A 22,182-nucleotide genomic window follows, 5' to 3' on the forward strand; every position below is an offset into this window, starting at 1 on the left:
TAGCTGTTTTGCATATTTGTACATCACTTTATTTTTATCTTTAGACTTTTTCATTGTAAGCACTATATTTTTTAAAATAAAGCTTAAAACCTAAATAAGTTTCAGTCTTGTATGCTCTAATGCAGGGGTCTCAAACTCAGCTGGGTGTATGGGCCGCACAGAGGAAAAAAATTATTTGGCGGGCCGCATTCTTTGCAGGACAAAGTGACATTTTTATTCGTACTATATATAATATAATTTATTTTTTTTACACACCTTTGGATCACTAATTTTGAACATTTTCACTTGGAAATTTTGACCAAAATCTTTCAGTAATGTTCCCCATCTTGTTGTAACGTGCCCATCCTTGTCCCCTTGTAGTATTGTAGTATTGTGCCCCATCCTAGTCCGCATCCCACAGCATCCCACAGTAATGTGCTCATCCTTGTCCCCATCCTAAAGTAATATTCCCCATCCTTGTCCCCTTTTAGTAATGTGCCCCATCCTACTCCCCATCCTACAGTAATGTGCCCATCCTTATCCCCATCCTATAGTAATATCCCCAGCCTTGTCCCCATCTTATCGTAAAGTGCCCATCCTGTACTAATGTGTTCATCCTTGTATCCATCCTATAGTAATGTCCCCAATCTATAGTAATGTGTCTATCCTTGTCCCCTTGTAGCAATGTCCCCACCCTATAGTACTCTCCCATCCTATAGTAATGCCCCTATTCTATAGTAATGTGTCTATCCTTGTCCCCTTGTAGCAATGTCCCCATCCTATAGTACTGTCCCATCCTATAGTAATGTCCCCATTCTATAGTAATGTGCCCATCCTATAGTAATGTGCCAACCTTGTCCCCATCCTATAGTAATGTCCCCAGCATTATCCCTATTCTATAGTAATGTTTCCCATCCTTGTCCCCTTGTAGTAATGTCCCTATCCTGTAGTACTGTGCCCATCCTAGTCCCCATCCTATAGTAATGTGCTCACCTTGTCTCCATCCTATAGTAATGTCCCCAGCTTTGTCCCCATTCTATAGTAATAATGTCCCCATCCAATAGTATTGTGCCCATCCTTGTAATGTCCCAATTCTATAGTAATGTCCCAATCCTATAGTAATGTCCCCAGCCTTATCCCCATCCCATAGTAATGTGCGCACTTTGCCCCCATCCTGTATTAATGGGGGGGGGCAGTGGCTATAACTTACCGATCGCTCTCGTTCTCACCTTCCACAGACTCCGGAGTGAAGCTGAGGGGGGCGGTCTCCGGCCCCAGATCCACAGTGATTGGAGAGATCGGTCACATGGTCTCTCCAATCAGAGCTGGGGGCGGGTGAAACAGAGGTCACCCAGCTCCAGCCAATGATCAGTGCTACAACTACACTGACCATGGCTAGATTTCAATGTTTCAGCCATTTTCAATGGCTGAAACATTACAGCGGCTGTGATTGGCTGAGCGGCGTTCGTCAGCAAATCACAACCTCCGTAGGACCAGGGAGGAAACACCACCCCTCCTGAGGTCCCCTCCTCCCCAAATTTAAGGTATTTGCAAAGCGATCGCAGCCACCGGGGCTCCGGGCTCGCGATTTCGCCATGACGTACTTGGTATGTCATGGGTCCTTAAGTACCAGGGAGCCATGACGTACACAGTATGTCATAGGTCTCTAAGGGGTTAATGTGCCGTCCTTCACACACACTCACAAAAAAAGCCAAAAAACACACCATTCATCTCACCTGTCCCACGTTCCCTCGGCTGCCTCATCTTTGCTTCGTGCGGCCCCCAGGCCCGTGCCCCCGGTGACTATCGCAGCCAGTGCAGGGGCCGTAGCCACTGACATAAAGCGCAGACAGCGGCTGCGACCCCTGCACCAGCCACGATAATCACCGGGGGCACGGGCCTGGGGGCCGCACGAAGCAGCCTGAGGGGCCGCATGCGGCCCGCGGGCCGTGTGTTTGAGACCCCTGCTCCAATGAATGTAGAGCCTTACAGAGAGTGCGTGACCCTGTTAATTATTAGACAGCAGTATATTTCAGGAACTCATTACCCCATGTGTTTGATGAGTGGTGGCAACGTCTTGTGTCGTGTAGCCGAGTGTGTGGATTGTGTCGGGGTGTGATGTATGCTCACTTAACCTATAACAGAGATTGGGTGATGGACTGAGTGATGAGAGATAAAATAACACAGCCACAACCCATGTTACATGCTGAGGAGTGTGTGTACATGACATAAAGCATGAATCGGTAACATGGATGCTAGTTTCTATAATGCATCTGAAAGTTTTTATAATGTTGAATCACTGGTTCAATAGAAGTGACTGATTGTAGCAGCTCTCTACTAAAAAACTGAAATCATCAAACAGCTGTTAGGCAACATATCTTGAGACAGTGTAACCTAGTACTTTAATCAATTTCCCACTGACTGAAATGAGGTGAAGAGTCTATGAGATTCTAACTTTGGATTTAACCCCTTAACGACGAATGATGTACATAACATATCATGAGCAGGTGTCAGTTCCTGCATCGTGCTATGTACGTAATGGCTTTAAAACACACAGTGAATGCTTCCCGATGACAGCGGTGACTGACAGCAGGTTGGCACAGCCACAGATTCAGGGACCCATTTCAGCTCTCTGATTGCTGTAATTAGTCTGATTGATCACACCATGTGATCAGCAGGAGGTGCTGAAATATCATCACTTACAGCATAATCACTACATGAGCTCGACTTAGCTGACAGTCGAACTTCTTCAGTAACGGTGCTGTTCCTACCGGTTTTCTTTAAAACCTTTAATGACATATCTACTGTTATTTAATTAATGTTATTCAAAATATATACGTTCATGCTTATCCTTTGCTGCCATCTACTAGTCAGACCATTCTGTTCCCCTGGTTCTTTTTAGTCCAGCCTGTGGGAGTGTTTTCAGCCCTACATGTGACCTCACATCCTGACTCCAAGTTACTTTCACTTTTAGTCAGTGCATCATGAGGAGCACATCTCTGTCCTTTGGGATTCAGAAAGGAACGTTTTTTGACCATAGTAGCAGCTCTAGGACAACCATCACAAGACTACCACAGTTACAGCCCCTTGATCACTTTACTGCTGCATGTTTTGTTCATGGAGGAAAAATAAACCACCGTTGTTTCACCTCAGCGTGTGTACATTTGAATACATCCACCCTGGTTGCGATCTGGTCATGTCTTCCCCATCTAGTGGAAACAAAGGTAAGACTCCTCACATCTCTACCGAACTACCTACCTTCAATCGCCTCTAAGTGGGGACAGAACAGTAACAACTAGGATTGACACACACGCTGACCCAGCTGATTAACCTTCTAGATGCTGCGATCGATAGTGATCATTTAGAATGTTGTAGGATCGGGCTCCCTCTTTCACCCCCATCAGCTCCCCTGTGACAAAATAATGGCAAGCCAATGGCTGTCATAGTACCCGGAGGTCAAACAATGACTTCCTGGTGTGCCAGGTATGGTTGCTTGTAAGACCCTGCCATAGGCAGGGTCTAACAGGCACTCTGTCACTGTAACCTGACAGGTCTCATGTATTGCAATACATGTTTATTGCAATGCATAAGACCAGTGATTAGAATAATAAAAGCTAAAATCCCATACAAGGACTTAGTAAAAAAAAAAGTTTAAAAAATTGCAAAGATTATTAAAAAAAAAAAACACCCCCACCAAATAAAGAACAAAAAATATTACACCAATAAATATGAACATTTAAGTACAAAGAAAAATAAACTAATAAAGTAAACATAATTGGTATCACCCCTTCCAAAACCACACTATCATTAAAACTGTCCCACTCTTTAACCCCTACAGTAAACACTGTAAAAAAAGTTACACAAAAAGATGCTTTTTCATCATAAGTCCAAAACGAAATCAAAAAGACAAATAGAAATAAAAATGATATAGCTGAAAATGTCACCACGTCCACCAAAAAACAAGCCATCAAACGGCAAAAAAATTAAAAATCTATCGTTCTCACAATATGGAGATACAAAATCAATACTTTTTTCAATAAAATTGTTTTATTGTGTAAAAGTGACAAAACATAAAAAAAATCATATCAATGTGATATCACTTTAATCATACTGACCTGAAAAAAGTGTTAAACGGCATGAAAAAAAAATATGAATTGCTGTTTTCTTCATTCTGCCTTCCACAAATCTAAATAGAAAGTGATAAAAAAAATATTATGTGTCCAAAATTAGTACAATAAAATGTAAACTCATCCTGCAAAACACAAGCCTTCACATGATTCTGTCGGCATGAATATAGAAAACTTATAGCTGTCAAAATAAGCTGACGCAATTGGAAAAAAAATACAATAAAATTTAAAAAAACGATTTTCTAAAGGCCACTTTACACACAGCGACATCGATAGCGATGTCTCTGGTGAAAGCACCAGCCCCCATTGGTTGTGCGTCACGGGCAAATCGCTGCCCGTGGCGTACAACATTGTTAGTCCCCGTCACACATACTTACCTGCCTAGCGACATTGCTATGGCCGGCGAACCGCCTCCTTCCCCCATCGGTTGTGCGTCACGGGCAAATCGCTGCCCGTGGCGTACAACATTGTTAGTCCCCGTCACACATACTTACCTGCCTAGCGACATTGCTATGGCCGGCGAACCGCCTCCTTTCTAAGGGGGAGGTTCGTTCGGCGTCAGTAAGTGGCCGCCCAATAGAAGCGGAGGGGCGGAGATGAGCGGCCGAAACATCCCGCCCACCTCCTTCCTTCCTCATTGCCGGCAGCTGCAGGTACGATGTTGTTCCTCATTCCTGCGGTGCCACACATAGCGATGTGTGCTGCCGCAGGAACAACGAACAACCTGCGTCCTGCAACAGCAACGATATTTGAGAATAGAACGACGTGTCAACGATCAACGATATGGTGAGTAATTTTGATCATTAGCGGCCGTTCGTGCGTTTCACACGCAACAACGTCTCTAACGAGGCCGGTTGTGCGTCACGAATTCCGTGACCCCAACATCTCGTAAGTGATGTCGTTGCATGTAAAGCCCCCTTAAGTGTGTGATGGTTGCCAAACATAAAAAACCTATATGAATCTTGTATAGCTGCAATCGCACCGACCCACAGAATAGAGCCGTCTAATCACTTATAACACACGGTGAGAAGCTTAACAAAATAAATAAAAGCAATTCTTGAGCTGCTGTTGATTTGATCATTCTGCTTCCCAAAGATCGTAGTAAAGCTCAGCTCACATTTATCCTGTGCTCTATGCTGAACACTTACATCTGGGTTTCCATGTAAATCTCTGAAATACATGATTACATGATTGAGACAGAACGCTCAATGGAATATTTACTATAATGAGGCAGATAAAAACATTTTGACCTATGATCTGAAAACATTTTGACCTATGATCTGGCCATGCCTGTCTTTTTAGGCAACATCTTTTGTGCACAGCTTCAAAGCCAGACACCTTTGAACAGAAGCTACACAGAACTCAAAGTATCTCTGCAGCCTCATTAGTGAATTGACCAGTCGGTGTTTCATGTGAATTACCTATTTTGTAAATTTAGATGGATACACAGATGTAAGTGCTCAGCTTAGAGAATAGGATAAATATGAACTGATCCAAAATGTTCTGTATCCAAAATGCCACCAACAACAGCTTCTACTCAACCCACAAAAACAAGTCCTCACTAAGGTTTGTAATCTATTTATAGAAATATAGGGGGCTTCCATGTTACTGGTAGCACAAAGGCTTTCTACTATGGCTCTCCCCAAAATAAATCTAGTGAAATCTGAGCTACCAAATACTGCTCAAGTCTTGCCAAACAGTCCTGTACAGTCACATATATTGTCACATTCAAGAGAAATTATGTGAAAATTATGTGGTTATTTTCATCTATTTCCCCTTATGAAAATATAAAATCTGGGCTAAAACAACATTTTAGTGGTAAACTTGCAATTATTAGTAATGAGCAAAGATATTCAGCACTATTCGTTACTCGCACGCATATTAAGGTATTTTGGATATTTGTTACTCGTTGAGTATTTTGGTATTCATTCATGCATTTTGAGACCCCTCACCACATGTTTGGTGCTTGATTTTCAGCCACTAAACATGAAGTGATTGTCTGCCAATCACAGTAATGTTGTAGCCATCTTTGTTTGCTTCTGGCATTAATGTGATTGGCAGGCACAGTTAGATAAAATATAAATGACGTGAGGTCCCCTGAACATTTGTGATAATTACTGCTAGTAAAGGAAACAGCTGGGGACTGGTATTTTTAGGCTGGGAAGGTCCATGGTTATTAGACCCTCCCCTGCCTGAACATAGCAGCCCGTAGTCACACCACAATTGGCGCATCCATTAGATGTGCCACTTGTGGTGCGTTACCCAGCTCATCCTTATTGTTCTTGTGCGATGGCAATTGGAGAAATATATGCGATTGATGTAAGCTGTGATTTGACCATACAGAGATACATACCTAGCCAGGACCCCCATTTTCCTGTAAAGTGGCGGGACATAGTAGATGAGTATTTCGCCCACAACTACTGCCATTGGACACTTTACACTAAGACAATGGCTAGGTTTAAGTTGTAACTTTATTTCAAATTATCTGTCAAATTAAATGTTCCATAAGTAAAGTGATTTGTAGATTACTTACCTAGCATATTAGGTTGTTTTACCCTTAAAACATTACGCAAGTGTCAGCCATAAGGTGCTTAAATTGCTGTTCACTGCTGTTTTGCCAAGTGTAATCCATTTTTAGCAGTTCAAAAGTATTACAGGAGATGAGGGTAGGTTTTTAGTCTCTGTTTTACTCTTTGTCTTTGAAACTATGTACAGGTACAGCCTGAGGTGGCATCAGAAAATCAAACCTCCATTATCACCCCCTTCTTTATTGTACACATCGGGGCCACGAAACCGGGCAAAAGGGCCACCCAGTGACATGCCCCTGACCCGACATCACCGGCCCGGTGATGAGTAACTTAACCCCTTGCCCAGTGGGTCCTACCCATATAATTGAGAAAAGTCCAGGCAATTCTTAGCCCGTCTCCTCTCAACTCTCTCTGAATGCTTCTGATTTGGAAAACTTTCCTTTTAGGGGTGTCTCTCTTAAGTCTTTCCATTCACTGGCCTCTCTTCAATTTTTCCACTCAGGGGTCTCGCTCCAATCTTTCCATTTAGGGAGTCTCTCTCCAATCTTTCCACTCAGGGGTCTCTTTCCGATCTTTTCACTCAGAGGTCTGTTTCCAATCTTTCCACATAGGGATCTCTTTCCGATCTTTTCACTCAGGGTTCTCTTTCCAATCTTTCCACTCAGGGGTCTCGCTCCAATCTTTCCCTTCAGAGGTCTCTCTCCAATCTTTTGTTGTAGAGGTCTCTCTCCAATATTTCCTCTCAGAGGTCTCTCTCCAATCTTTCCACTCAGGGGTCTATTTTCAATCTTTCCATTAAGGGATCTCTGTCCAATCTTTCCACACAGGGGTCTCGTTCCAATCTTTCCATTCAGGGGTCTCTTTCCAATCTTTCCACTCAGGGGTCAATCTTCGATCTTTCAACTCAGGTGTCTGTCCAGTCTTTCCACTCATGGGTCTCTCTCCAATCTTTCATCTTAGAGGTCTCTCTCCAATCTCCCCACTCAGGGGTCTCTCTTTAATCTTTCCACTCAGGGATCTCTGTCCAATGTTTCATCTCAGGGGTCTTGTACTGTCTTCCCATAAACCCTCTTGTATGCCTCCAAGCAGCTCCTGTCTCTCCCAACTGTCCATCGAGTAGCTGCGCCCGCTATATTCCAGACCTAGAACTGGGAGGACAAAAAAAAGAGTATAGTGAAAAATGTAATAAATTGAATTTTAATAATTAGGACTGGCACAAAATGAAGTCAGCAGCACAATTCATGGGCATGTGTAAAGTGAAATGTACAGATCGACGCACGTTTCACAATCTTTACAATTTGATCATTTCATCAGGGGGAGGTGGAACACTGCATATAAACCACGTTCTTAAACATGGCACCAGACCGCCCTCGCCACTAAGATTTTCAGAGTGTGCTATGCAGGGTGGGAATCGTTTCCCTTCCCTATAATCTGATTTATGTATATTTGTATATATATATATATGTATATATATATATATATATATATATACAGTTAGGTCCAGAAATATTTGGACAGTGACACAATTTTCGCGAGTTGGGCTCTGCATGCCACCACATTGGATTTGAAATGAAACCTCTACAACAGAATTCAAGTGCAGATTGTAACGTTTAATTTGAAGGTTTGAACAAAAATATCTGATAGAAATTGTAGGAATTGTACACATTTCTTTACAAACACTCCACATTTTAGGAGGTCAAAAGTAATTGGACAAATAAACCAAACCCAAACAAAATATTTTTATTTTCAATATTTTGTTGCGAATCATTTGGAGGCAATCACTGCCTTAAGTCTGGAACCCATGGACATCACCAAACGCTGGGTTTCCTCCTTCTTAATGCTTTGCCAGGCCTTTACAGCCGCAGCCTTCAGGTCTTGCTTGTTTGTGGGTCTTTCCGTCTTAAGTCTGGATTTGAGCAAGTGAAATGCATGCTCAATTGGGTTAAGATCTGGTGATTGACTTGGCCATTGCAGAATGTTCCACTTTTTTGCACTCATGAACTCTTGGGTAGCTTTGGCTGTATGCTTGGGGTCATTGTCCATCTGTACTATGAAGCGCCATCCGATCAACTTTTCGGCATTTGGCTGAATCTGGGCTGAAAGTATATCCCGGTACACTTCAGAATTCATCCGGCTACTCTTGTCTGCTGTTATGTCATCAATAAACACAAGTGACCCAGTGCCATTGAAAGCCATGCATGCCCATGCCATCACGTTGCCTCCACCATGTTTTACAGAGGATGTGGTGTGCCTTGGATCATGTGCCGTTCCCTTTTTTCTCCAAACTTTTTTCTTCCCATCGTTCTGGTACAGGTTGATCTTTGTCTCATCTGTCCATAGAATACTTTTCCAGAACTGAGCTGGCTTCATGAGGTGTTTTTCAGCAAATTTAACTCTGGCCTGTCTATTTTTGGAATTGATGAATGGTTTGCATCTAGATGTGAACCCTTTGTATTTACTTTCATGGAGTCTTCTCTTTACTGTTGACTTAGAGACAGATACACCTACTTCACTGAGAGTGTTCTGGACTTCAGTTGATGTTGTGAACGGGTTCTTCTTCACCAAAGAAAGTATGCGGTGATCATCCACCACTGTTGTCATCCGTGGATGCCTAGGCCTTTTTGAGTTCCCAAGCTCACCAGTCAATTCCTTTTTTCTCAGAATGTACCCGACTGTTGATTTTGCTACTCCAAGCATGTCTGCTATCTCTCTGATGGATTTTTTCTTTTTTTTCAGCCTCAGGATGTTCTGCTTCACCTCAATTGAGAGTTCCTTAGACCGCATGTTGTCTGGTCACAGCAACAGCTTCCAAATGCAAAACCACACACCTGTAATCAACCCCAGACCTTTTAACTACTTCATTAATTACAGGTTAACGAGGGAGACGCCTTCAGAGTTAATTGCAGCCCTTAGAGTCCCTTGTCCAATTACTTTTGGTCCCTTGAAAAAGAGGAGGCTATGCATTACAGAGCTATGATTCCTAAACCCTTTCTCCGATTTGGATGTGAAAACTCTCATATTGCAGCTGGGAGTGTGTACTTTCAGCCCATATTATATATATAATTGTATTTCCGAACATGTTTTTGTAAACAGCTAAAATAACAAAACTTGTGTCACTGTCCAAATATTTCTGGACCTAACTGTATATATATATATATATTTCAGACCTGTCTCTAGCGGCCTGTGGGGGCTGTTTGGGCATACTCAGTGCGATTTGTAACATGCACCATCCACCAACACATTACTCTACATTTATACAACTAGCAGGGCAGAAACCATAACAATACAACATTATTATATCATATGTACAATACAACAGTATACACACTTCACAGATGCCACAGTTATATAATCCAGATTTGTTTCTCCTTCTTATAAACACATAACTGTATGCAATGTAGTTTATTATTTATTTGCTACGTGATCTACCACATTTTATCCAGTAATATTTTAAAATATTATTTTCTCCATTTAGAGATTTAAAGATCGACCTTCACCAAGGATTATTTCAACCCATTTGCAATTCAAGAATATTCCAAAGTCTATGTTTGAAAAAAAGGTTAAGGTAGGTACCCGAAAAACAATCCAATTCCTCTTTTAATTCATTGCATCTACAATGAAAAATGGCTCTGTAAAGGTTCCGATTGCATGACCATAACCAGAAATTCTTAAAATTCTTAGAAATATGTCAGAAATGCAGAATTTATTAAAAAACAGCTTTCTGTTGTATAACTTAAGGTATATGAATATGGATTGTTCTAATCAGAAAAGCCTTTTAAGTAGCGTAGATAAAAATTATTATTTTTTATTATACTTTTATAAGGTTTTGAGTATCTTTGCACCAAGTTTGTTTATTTAACTTTATATAGATGCAACTATACTGCTCTTTGATTACCATTATTACATGCCAAGTATGGAAATATTAAAGTGTACGTTCAAGGGTATTTATAAATAGTAAGACATCCTTCAATTCTCAGAAAACACCTATTTGCTTTTGCATCTCCTTACTAATGATTTTGCACAATTCCTTTCTTACTGCTGCCTTCATACTCTAGTACAGCAAACTATACAGGCAAGGGACATAGACATCCATCATTTGGCATCAAGCACTGGTGTTATTCATGGAGAGGCATCTATCAGATACCCCCATTACTAAAAAAACCCTACAAAAATATTTTATTTAAAAAAACCCACACCCCGACTCTAGCCCTGGTTTACCAATTTATTAAACTAACAAAAAAAAGCCATGCAGATCCAGCTGCAGACTATTATTTTTAGGGTGGGAATGGCCCAATAGCCATGGACTTTCCCAGCCTGATGATTTCAGCCTGCAGCTATCTGCTTTATCTGTACTTGTTTAAAAAATAGGGGGGAACCCACATTGTTTTGTTTCATTTATTTATTTATAAACAAATTTAATAAACTACATATGCAGGGCACTAATTATATATCTGACAGATATCTATGTGTCTTGCGTGTATAGTTTACTGTAATAAATAAATAAACGAAAAAACAATGTTGGGTCCCCCTATTTTTGTGGTAAAGCAGACGGCTGGGGGCTGATATTATCAGGCTGGGAATGCCAATAGTTTTTTGGCCCTTCCCCATCTAAAAAAAACAGCCAGCAGCCACCCCAGAATTGGCGCATCCATTAGATGCGCAAATAATGGCGCTTCGCTTGGCTCTTTCCGAATACACTGTTGTGGTGGCAATAAGGTAATAATTTTGGGGTTGACGTCAGCTGTGTAGTGTCAGCTGGCATGAAGCCAAAGGTTAGTAATGGAGAAGCATCCATCAGACACCCCATTACTAACCCAGTCATAAAAAACACACACAGGAAAAAATAGTTTATTTTAATAAAGACTCACCCCCACAATCCCTCGTTCCCCAATTTATTATCAAAAATGTTCCCACAAAGTGACTATGAATAGCAGTAAACCACAGCTTTTCACAGGCGCTGGGTAGTGATGACAACTCTCATCAGAGACACTGGCTCAATGTTGCACTCAGCAATAACTCAGAGTGGGGCTTGTCAAGAGAAGATAAAAGAAGGAGGGAGGGTTTTGCAACACTGGCGGACATAGACTGAAGAAGGCCCCTGTGCAAGAGTAATATGTGGGTCCTTTGCAATTGCCAATTCAGTTAAGTGATGTCGGATGCACAAGGCGTCTGAAAGAGATAAAGAAAGATAAAAGAATGAAATATTATGTTGGGCTTAGTTTGTCTATTAACAATAAAAATGCATTTACTGTGCTTTCACCAAGCCCACCCGAAAAAAATGGTACATTCGCCAAATTGTTCGTCGAACCGAATCTGAACCATTATTGAACCTTACCGAACCTCATTGGATTCAATGGGAGGCCAAATGTAAGAGAGAATACACCTATGGGGGGGTTGAAAATCTTCCAAAACAGCAAAACTTCATTTTATAGTGTAGTACCACTGTTTGGCATAGCAATTAGCTTCCTAGACTGTCGACATAAGAAATATAGAGGTGAATGAGAGAAAGGTGTAGGTCTAGTGCTCCCATATCCCTGTCAGTACAGACAAGACACAACCTTTAAGATCCATCTTGGAATCTTGACATTTAAAAATCTTTCAGGCAGAGAGCAGTACAGTAGTATTAATTGCTCTCCTCCCCATAGTATCTTTGCACAACAGAAAGGTACGGTCCATGCAACAGACGTGCTATAGCCCAGCATTTCAATTTTAAAAATGAAGACAAGTTTGAGTGGCAGGTGTAGGCCTGTTGCTCATAGAATTCTGGCTCTACCTACAAGACACAACTTTGACATCTATCTTGAAGTCTCAACATTTAAAAAACTTTGAAGAAGAAAGCAGAACAGTAGCATCAATTGCTCCCCTCCCCATAGTGTCTTTGCACAGCAGGGAGGTACGGTCCATGCAACACACAGGCTGTGGTCTGGCATTTCAATTTTAAAAAGTGAGCACACAGCTACTGTGCATTCTGCAGCAGCGCATGTAATAGTGCCCTAGAAATTTCTGTGCAACCAGGTTGATCCATGGAGTGCATATGTGACGTTGGTCATGCGTAGAGCCGCCACTGGATTTGCACCGGAATTGCACATGGCCTTCCCTGGCTCCAGGTTCAGTGGAGACAATCATTTATCAAAGTCCGCCTGTAAAGTGTTCCACAACTCTGCAGCTGTGTCACTGCATTCTCTAATGCATATTAATTTAAGCACTGCCTAATTGTGACAGCAGGACAGTGACATCAATTGCCTCCCCCCATTTCACCATAGTGTCTTTGCACAGCAGGGAGGTATGGTCCATGCAACACACAGGATGTGGCTTGGCATTTAAATGTTAAAAAGTAAGAGATGCATGACAGACAGGTGTAAGCCTCTTGCTCCTTGAAGACTGGCACTACAGACAAACTTGGAGACCCTACTTGGAGTTTCCACATTTCCAAAAATTAAGGTCAGGCAACAAAAAAGTGTCAACAATTGGCACACATTACAAATATCCCAACAAAGCAACATTGCTGCATGGGACCAGCCCTGGAACAAGGCCTGAACCAGCATTCCTACCTTCACCAGAAACAGCAAGATGACAGACAGGCATAGGCCTCTTGCTCCCAGAAGACTCGCACTACAGACAAAACACTTTCTGCATGTGAGGTGGAAAGAGAGGGTACCTTTTTCATGTAGACTGCAACAACATCATCAGACTTGGAGTTACTCATTTTCACCCTAGTTTGGCAGTGTTGCTGCGCTTGCATACACAGATGAATGAACACCCCATTTGGAAAGGCCGCAGCTCAGCGATCAAGAGCTAATGCAACACAAGCATGCGTTTCTGCAAATATGATGATGAAAAGGACCTCTCAAAAGAAACATTGAAGCAATATTTGACCAAGTAAACAGATTTCTCAACCAAGAAGAAAAATTTTAGGTTGCAGGATACAGCATGGCTGGAGAGAGGGCCGTGGTCCAATAACTCAATGGAAAGGAACTAGGGATCAGTACCAGTCAAGTCTCCTATTTATCTTATAAAATATGATAGCTTTGATAGTGTGTATGGATTTAAGCATCACAAAGATGAAAGGGTGTCTGCTCTCAAAGCTCTACCAGATAGAGTTGCATCATCCCGAAATTAGAAATGCTCATTTAGCAGGGGGGGGGGGGGGCGGCACCAGGGGTACCTGCAGGAAAGACCTCCGTGAAGACAACCTGCCTTTTGGGGGCACTTCATGGTTGAAAATCTCTTTGCATGTGAGGTGGAAAGAAAGGGCATCTTTTTCATGTAGACTGTAACAATATAATCAAACTTTGAGTGACTCATTTACACCCCAGTTTGGCAGCATTGCTGTCCTTGCATACACATATGAAGGAAGACTCCATTTGGGAATTGTCAACATAACCTCCTCGGCTTCCTCCTCTTCCTTATCTGCTGAGCTACACAGCTACATGCCTCTGGGTTCACACCAAATGGGATCTACAACTTCATCATCAGGCTCTATGTTGTCCCACTCCTCCTCTTCCTTACCTGACAAGACAGTATGCACTAAGTCTCATCATCATGACCTAACAGGGGTTATCAGTTGACAAGGGTGGGGATCCTGCTGGGACCCTACTTTGTATGGGTCAGGATTCAACTCACAAAGATTTTAGGCATCAGTGCAGATGATTTTCTCCCCTTTAATCTGGGAATCCTTGGAGCGGACTTGTGATGCCCATGGGATAGAACAGCTCTAGAAACTCGCCCATGTGTGGTTCCCTACAGTCAGTTTGCCGGTTGGAGATTTGTGACGTGGAAGCAAGAAGTGTAATTGGAGTGGCTCCTTTGAGGAATGAACTATATGTAATGTTGAGATTCAGGAAAAGGAGGAGATGCCACTTGATGCAGCACTCGCCATCCACTCTAGCACCTGCTGTTTATCAGCCGCATTTCAAAGGTGAAGCGATGTGCAGCTGCCAAAGAAATCTAGTTGAGTAAGCTGTCCAGTAACGGAAGTTGTTCTCATTTCTTTTGTGATAGGATGAGCTGATGTTTGCTCACTAGACCTTTGACTAACAGAACTTCCCACAGGTACACCTCCAACACCCCACCTATTCCCCCTTCCATGACAACCTCATCATGATTTACTACTCATAGTTAATGTACCCTTCCCCATTCAAACAGATGTTTTGCAAACCTATGCCCACACCTGTCAGACACCTGACACAAAAGATAAATTATTTCTTTCCTGCCTGAGTTGGCAATATTGTGAAGGCACTAAAAAGCAGCACTACCTACAAGACCTTTTTAACTTGTTCAATAGCATATTTTCAGCAGCACTACTAACAATACTATAAATGTGTTTCACTGCGGAATATTGATCAGGCAAGTAAAATTGCCAAAAACAACCGTTTAGCTAGTTGCCTAGAAAATTTACAGCAGCTCAGGCACTGCTAACAAACAATACCTATAAATGTGTTACACTGCAGAATTTTGAGCAGACAATTAAAATTGCCAAGAACAACTTTTTAGTTAGTTGCCTAGAAAATTAACAGCAGGTCAGGCATTGCTAACTAGTAATACCAATGAATGTGTTTGCATAATTTTGAGCAGGCAATTCAAATTGGCAAGAACATCTTTTTAGATCCTTCCCTAGCAGCTTTTTAGGCCAGGCACTGCTAACTAGCAATACCTATAAATGGATTTGCGGGATTTTGAACAGGCAATTAAAATTGGCAAGAATACCTTTTTAGATCCTTCCCTAGCAACTTTTTAGGCCAGGCTCTGCTAACTAGTAATACCTATAAATGTGTTTGCGTAATTTTGAGCAGGCAATTAAAATTGGCAAGAACTACTTTTTACATACTTCCCTAGCAACTTTTTAGGCCAGGCACTGCTAACTAGGAATAACTATAAATGTGTTTGCATACTTTTCAACAGGCAGTAATACGTAGGAATATCTATTTAAATGCTTCACTGGCAACTATTTAGCAGGCACTACAAATGCCAATCCCTATTTCTACCATGAAATGTGCCGATTTGTGGCACACGTACACCTTTCCCTACACTGCACATCCCTATTCTAAACTATCGCTTTCCTATCTCTCTCAACTACCTAGCGTTAAATACCTAGCTAAGCTGACCTACACTGCACATCCCTATTCTAAGCTATTGCTCTCCTATATATCTCAACTACCTAGCATTAAACCCCTAGCTAAGCTCATTGTCTAGGAGCACCAGCAGCAGCACATTTCCTGACGTTTTAAATTCACAAAATGGCGCTGACACAACATGTCCACAACCTATATACACGTGGACATGTGACTTAGGCAGCCAATCACAGAAGCCCTTGTGTCTGAACCTTGTAAATGTTTGCTGCACCGTGATTGGCTGCAGGAACATCCGCAAATAAAGTTAAGGAAAAAAATGGTGCCGTGCACCAAAAAAGCCTTCTCCTGAATCCCCACCCCCTCCACTGATTTGACACATTCCCCCATTCATCAGACAGCACCACAATCCTATGCAAAAGTAGAAAATGTTATTATAAAAGCATTTTTGGAAATGCGGACAGCGTTAGGGGGAAAAAACAAACAAAACAGAACATCAACGAATTTTGCGGAAAGTGCTCGTTGTTACCAAGCCCGAAAGAACATACTAAGGCTCAAACCGAATTTGAAATTGGAGAACCTTTATCGAACAGGTTTGCTCATGTCTACTTTCAACTTTTTCTACTGTGGTCTCATCTCACAAGAGAGAATGCAGTAGACAGACTAACATGATGTTTTGGCTTCAACATGTCTACTGGAAGTCAATAACAAAATTAAACGTGTCTCTCAATTTTCTTTTTTTTAACTCCTGAACCCACTATGACATGAAAATAGGGGGAGAAAATTTGTCAATTATGTTGCTGAATGAAGCTCTATACTCACTTGCCGCTGTCTTCTCTGGTATCCACCGTCATTCCGCTCCTCTTCTGAGTAACGTCACTGATCTTCAAACTATTCCTATCACTCTTTGCTCTATTCATGAGCCGTAAGTCACTTTTACAATGTAAGACTATGGAGCCTCACTCTAACACTCCATAGGCCTACACTGTAAGGCCTGTTTCACACATCGGTGATTCTGGTACGTATGTGCTTTTTTATACTACCAGAATCACGGACATACCTGGACCAATTATAATCAATGGGTCTGCTCACATATCAGTGATTTTTCACTGACAGTGTCTCCGTGCGGCGTACATGCGTGTCCGAAATTGCTGCACGGAGACATGTCCATTTTTTTCTGGCATCACTGATGTCGCACGGACCACACTATGGTGTGGTCCATGAAACACGTAGCAGAAAAAAATGTACATTGAAAATAAAAAGCAGCTCTACCTGAAAAAATTATGAATATATTTTTTCAAAAAGGAGTACAAGAGTCCACATTAGCTCAAACTTAATTTTTATTTATTTTTTATTGCATCAACCCAAACCAACCAATTCCCCACACAGTATAAAAGAGATAAATGCAGAAAAAAATGTATTCTAGACAGGACCGGCAGCATAACATATATTGCACATAATAAAGTCCAAAATGAACATGTAAAGTGACCAGTGCCTCTATACATAGAGAGCTATATTTAATTAGTAAAAGACTATGTTATAAGTATATTAAATAAAGTGTCCACGTGCATATTCATTGCACATATTCCAATTACCAATTGCTCAAGCACTGTATGAATATGAATCCTCACATGAGGACTATCAACCTGCCACTTACTGATGTATTCAAGGAATTACGTGCTACCACCCGGTAAATGTAACAACCCTGACTGCGGTGTTGAAATCACTTGGTTATCAGATGAAGCTACACTGGCCTCAACATATATCCCCAGGAAAACTCCTATGTATAAGGGTGAAGAGTGTGTCCTACAATATGACATACGCTAATGATAATGACGCAACCAAGGCAAAAGATCATAGTAATTACCTGGGTGGAAAAAGTGTCCGGTTGCTGCCGTCCTATTCCCCGACATACCTTTCGCTAACCCGGCTTCTACAGGAGGCGTGCCAGGCAAGAGGAAACGAAGAGATTAAATGTATACGCCCAGCCAATCAGGAATTTCGTAGCGCTTACGTCATCCACACACCTCCTTCATTTAAAACAGGACTTCCTGCCGGGCGACCGTGGAACGCAACCTGTGTGTCAAACACAGGAACTGTGCAGCGACGCAGGTTGGTCCCACATTATGCGCTCTTCATTTAGTTCCAGGAAGATTTGGGCCGCGCAAGCGCATAGTTCAGACGCAATGAAATTACTAGCGTGTATCAATTGGAGATCAATGTTAGATCTCAACAGTGCCATATACAAATATATAGTCCCAACACATAGTTAGACATTTATCGCAACACCCACATTAAAACGTGAAATTTCATAATACTCCCTACATATATCCACTTTGGCAATTGCTACATGGTGATGTAAGATATCCAAAGAGAAATTTATATATATATAAATATGCTATCTAAAAAGAAAAACATAAATCAATACCTATACATCACACCATTACATCACCCATGGTGTATAGAACCCAATCCTTTATACATATAACTGCATTCATAAGAAGAGTCCAAATATGTGTGCAAATGTGCGTGTGCACACATTTACGTCTACAATTTGTTGATGGATCCTGATTTCAAATATTCAAAGGAGACGATATCAGCATTGCCTATACAGTATAATGGAAGATCCCGATATGGACTGGGGACAGATGAATTTATCTACCAGGAGAAAAAATGAAATATTTAAAAAAGGCACAAACAACAACATGATCAATCCCAACATCCCTCCCACACAAAACACAACAATTATTTCACTAAAATTTATTAAAAACTATTAAAACCAAAGGAGCTGGCAAACCAACACAGGAAAACGCTCACAGAAAGGCCCCAAAGCCCAGGGTCTCATTGAGGCCCTGTGGGTTGAGGGTACCCAGCCGAAAAATCCAGCGGCTCTCTATTCTCGCCAAAACTTTCCCCAGATCTCCTCCCCTAATGCCAAGGGCCACCTGATCGATGGCCTTGACCTTCAGGGAGTGGGGATTACAATTGTGGAATTCCCTAAAATGCCGTGGTAACGTCTTCAGCTGTTTAATATCCTCAACAGTCTTGGCCTTAGCTATATCCCTGCAGTGTTTTCGGACTCTGATCTTAAGTTCCCGAGTGGTGAGATCCACGTACAGTTTTTTACATGGACACTCCCCCAAATAAATAACTCCTTTTGAAGAGCAGGTGAGTTGTTTCCTAATAGTAAATTTCCGTGACCCATCAAAATTCTCAAAACTTTTCGATTTGACCAAATTAGCACAAGCCTTGCAAAGGCCACATGGGAAAAAACCCTGATCCGACACAGGTACAACCCTTTTATCTTTCGATTCCGGGTCGAAGTGGCTAGCCACTAACATATCCCTTAAATTTTTCGACCTCCTTGCTATAATAAGGGACTTTGAGGGCAATACTTTTTTCAAAATTGGGTTGGAACAAAGGATTCCCCAATACTTGGACAAAATATCTCTCATTTCACCCCACCGATTATGGTATGTGGTACCTGTACCTGTTTGGAATTTGTTCGGACCAAAAAGCCTTTGAAAAACAATCTGGCATACTGGCGCAAAGATTCTTAGAAAGAGGATATAGCAAGAAGGTTATTAGGAAGGGTTTCCATCGAGCTACACATGCTTCTAGAAGTTCGTTATTGTTCTCTAACAATTATAAATCGGTGGATCTCATTGCCAACAAAAAAGAACAAACCGAACAGGTACGGTTTATAACCACATACCATAATCGGTGGGGTGAAATGAGAGATATTTTGTCCAAGTATTGGGGAATCCTTTGTTCCAACCCAATTTTGAAAAAAGTATTGCCCTCAAAGTCCCTTATTACAGCAAGGAGGTCGAAAAATGTAAGGGATACGTTAAGGGCTAGCCACTTCGACCCGGAATCGAAAGATAAAAGGGTTGTACCTGTGTCGGATCAGGGTTTTTTCCCATGTGTCGTGGTAGATAAATTCATCTGTCCCCAGTCCATATCGGGATCTTCCATTATACTGTATAGGCAATGCTGATATTGTCTCCTTTGAATATTTGAAATCAGGATCCATCAACAAATTGTAGACGTAAATGTGTGCACATTTGCACACATATTTGGACTTTTGTTATGAATGCAGTTATATGTGTAAAGGATTGGGTTCTATACACCATGGCTGATGTAATGGTGTGATGTATAGGTATTGATTTATGTTTTTCTTTTTAGATAGCATATATATATATATATATATATATATATATATATATATATATATACAGTTAGGTCCAGAAATATTTGGACAGTGACACAATTTTCGCGAGTTGGGCTCTGCATGCCACCACATTGGATTTGAAATGAAACCTCTACAACAGAATTCAAGTGCAGATTGTAACGTTTAATTTGAAGGTTTGAACAAAAATATCTGATAGAAATTGTAGGAATTCTACACATTTCTTTACAACCACTCCACATTTTAGGAGGTCAAAAGTAATTGGACAAATAAACCAAACCCAAACAAAATATTTTTATTTTCAATATTTTGTTGCGAATCCTTTGGAGGCAATCACTGCCTTAAGTCTGGAACCCATGGACATCACCAAACGCTGGGTTTCCTCCTTCTTAATGCTTTGCCAGGCCTTTACAGCCGCAGCCTTCAGGTCTTGCTTGTTTGTGGGTCTTTCCGTCTTAAGGCTGGATTTGAGCAAGTGAAATGCATGCTCAATTGGGTTAAGATCTGCTGATTGACTTGGCCATTGCAGAATGTTCCACTTTTTTGCACTCATGAACTCCTGGGTAGCTTTGGCTGTATGCTTGGGGTCATTGTCCATCTGTACTATGAAGCGCCGTCCGATCAACTTTGCGGCATTTGGCTGAATCTGAGCTGAAAGTATATCCCAGTACACTTCAGAATTCATCCGGCTACTCTTGTCTGCTGTTATGTCATCAATAAACACAAGTGACCCAGTGCCATTGAAAGCCATGCATGCCCATGCCATCACGTTGCCTCCACTATGTTTTACAGAGGATGTGGTGTGCCTTGGATCATGTGCCATTCCCTTTCTTCTCCAAACCTTTTTCTTCCCATCATTCTGGTACAGGTTGATCTTTGTCTCATCTGTCCATAGAATACTTTTCCAGAACTGAGCTGGCTTCATGAGGTGTTTTTCAGCAAATTTAACTCTGGCCTGTCTATTTTTGGAATTGATGAATGGTTTGCATCTAGATGTGAACCCTTTGTATTTACTTTCATGGAGTCTTCTCTTTACTGTTGACTTAGAGACAGATACACCTACTTCACTGAGAGTGTTCTGGACTTCAGTTGATGTTGTGAACGGGTTCTTCTTCACCAAAGAAAGTATGCGGCGATCATCCACCACTGTTGTCATCCGTGGACGCCCAGGCCTTTTTGAGTTCCCAAGCTCACCAGTCAATTCCTTTTTTCTCAGAATGTACCCGACTGTTGATTTTGCTACTCCAAGCATGTCTGCTATCTCTCTGATGGATTTTTTCTTTTTTTTCAGCCTCAGGATGTTCTGCTTCACCTCAATTGAGAGTTCCTTAGACCGCATGTTGTCTGGTCACAGCAACAGCTTCCAAATGCAAAACCACACACCTGTAATCAACCCCAGACCTTTTAACTACTTCATTGATTACAGGTTAACGAGGGAGACGCCTTCAGAGTTAATTGCAGCCCTTAGAGTCCCTTGTCCAATTACTTTTGGTCCCTTGAAAAAGAGGAGGCTATGCATTACAGAGCTATGATTCCTAAACCCTTTCTCCGATTTGGATGTGAAAACTCTCATATTGCAGCTGGGAGTGTGCACTTTCAGCCCATATTATATATATAATTGTATTTCTGAACATGTTTTTGTAAACAGCTAAAATAACAAAACTTGTGTCACTGTCCAAATATTTCTGGCCCTGACTGTATATATATATATATATATATATATAAATTTCTATTTGGATATCTTACATCACCATGTAGCAATTGCCAAAGTGGATATATGTAGGGAGTATTATGAAATTTCACGTTTTAATGTGGGTGTTGCGATAAATGTCTAACTATGTGTTGGGACTATATTTTTGTGTATGGCACTGTTGAGATCTAACATTGATCTCCAATAGATACACACTAGTAATTTCGTGCCGTCGGAACTATGCGCTTGCGCGGCCAAAATCTGCCTGGAACTAAATGAAGGGCGCATAATGTGGGACCAACCTGCGTCGCTGCACAGTTCCTGTGTTTGGCACGCAGGTTGCGTTCCACGGTCGCCCGGCAGGAAGTCCTGTTTTAAATGAAGGAGGTGTGTGGTTGACGTAAGCGCTACGAATTTCCTGATTGGCTGGGCGTATACATTTAATCCCTTCATTTCCTCTTGCCTGGTACGCCCCCTGTAGAAGCCGGGTTAGTGAATAGTGAAACGTACGTCAGGGAATAGGACGGCAGCAACCGGACACTTTTTCCACCCAGGTAATTACTATGATCTTTTGCCTTGATTGCGGCATTATCATTAG

At 41.5% G+C, this 22,182-nt stretch overlaps 1 protein-coding gene across 1 annotated transcript in view; it reads left to right on the plus strand.

Moving 5' to 3' along the window:
• LOC142295086 (sulfotransferase 6B1-like) overlaps positions 1–22,182 on the plus strand; it is a 116,324-nt gene that overhangs the window by 60,554 nt on the left and 33,588 nt on the right. Inside the window, exon 3 of the mRNA XM_075338155.1 lies at positions 10,110–10,199. Coding sequence (XP_075194270.1) covers positions 10,110–10,199 — 90 coding nt within the window. The remainder of the gene's footprint in view (positions 1–10,109; positions 10,200–22,182) is intronic.

The sequence above is a fragment of the Anomaloglossus baeobatrachus genome, chromosome 3 (genome assembly GCF_048569485.1).
Source record: "Anomaloglossus baeobatrachus isolate aAnoBae1 chromosome 3, aAnoBae1.hap1, whole genome shotgun sequence".
In the NCBI taxonomy this organism is placed as follows: Eukaryota; Metazoa; Chordata; class Amphibia; order Anura; family Aromobatidae; genus Anomaloglossus; species Anomaloglossus baeobatrachus.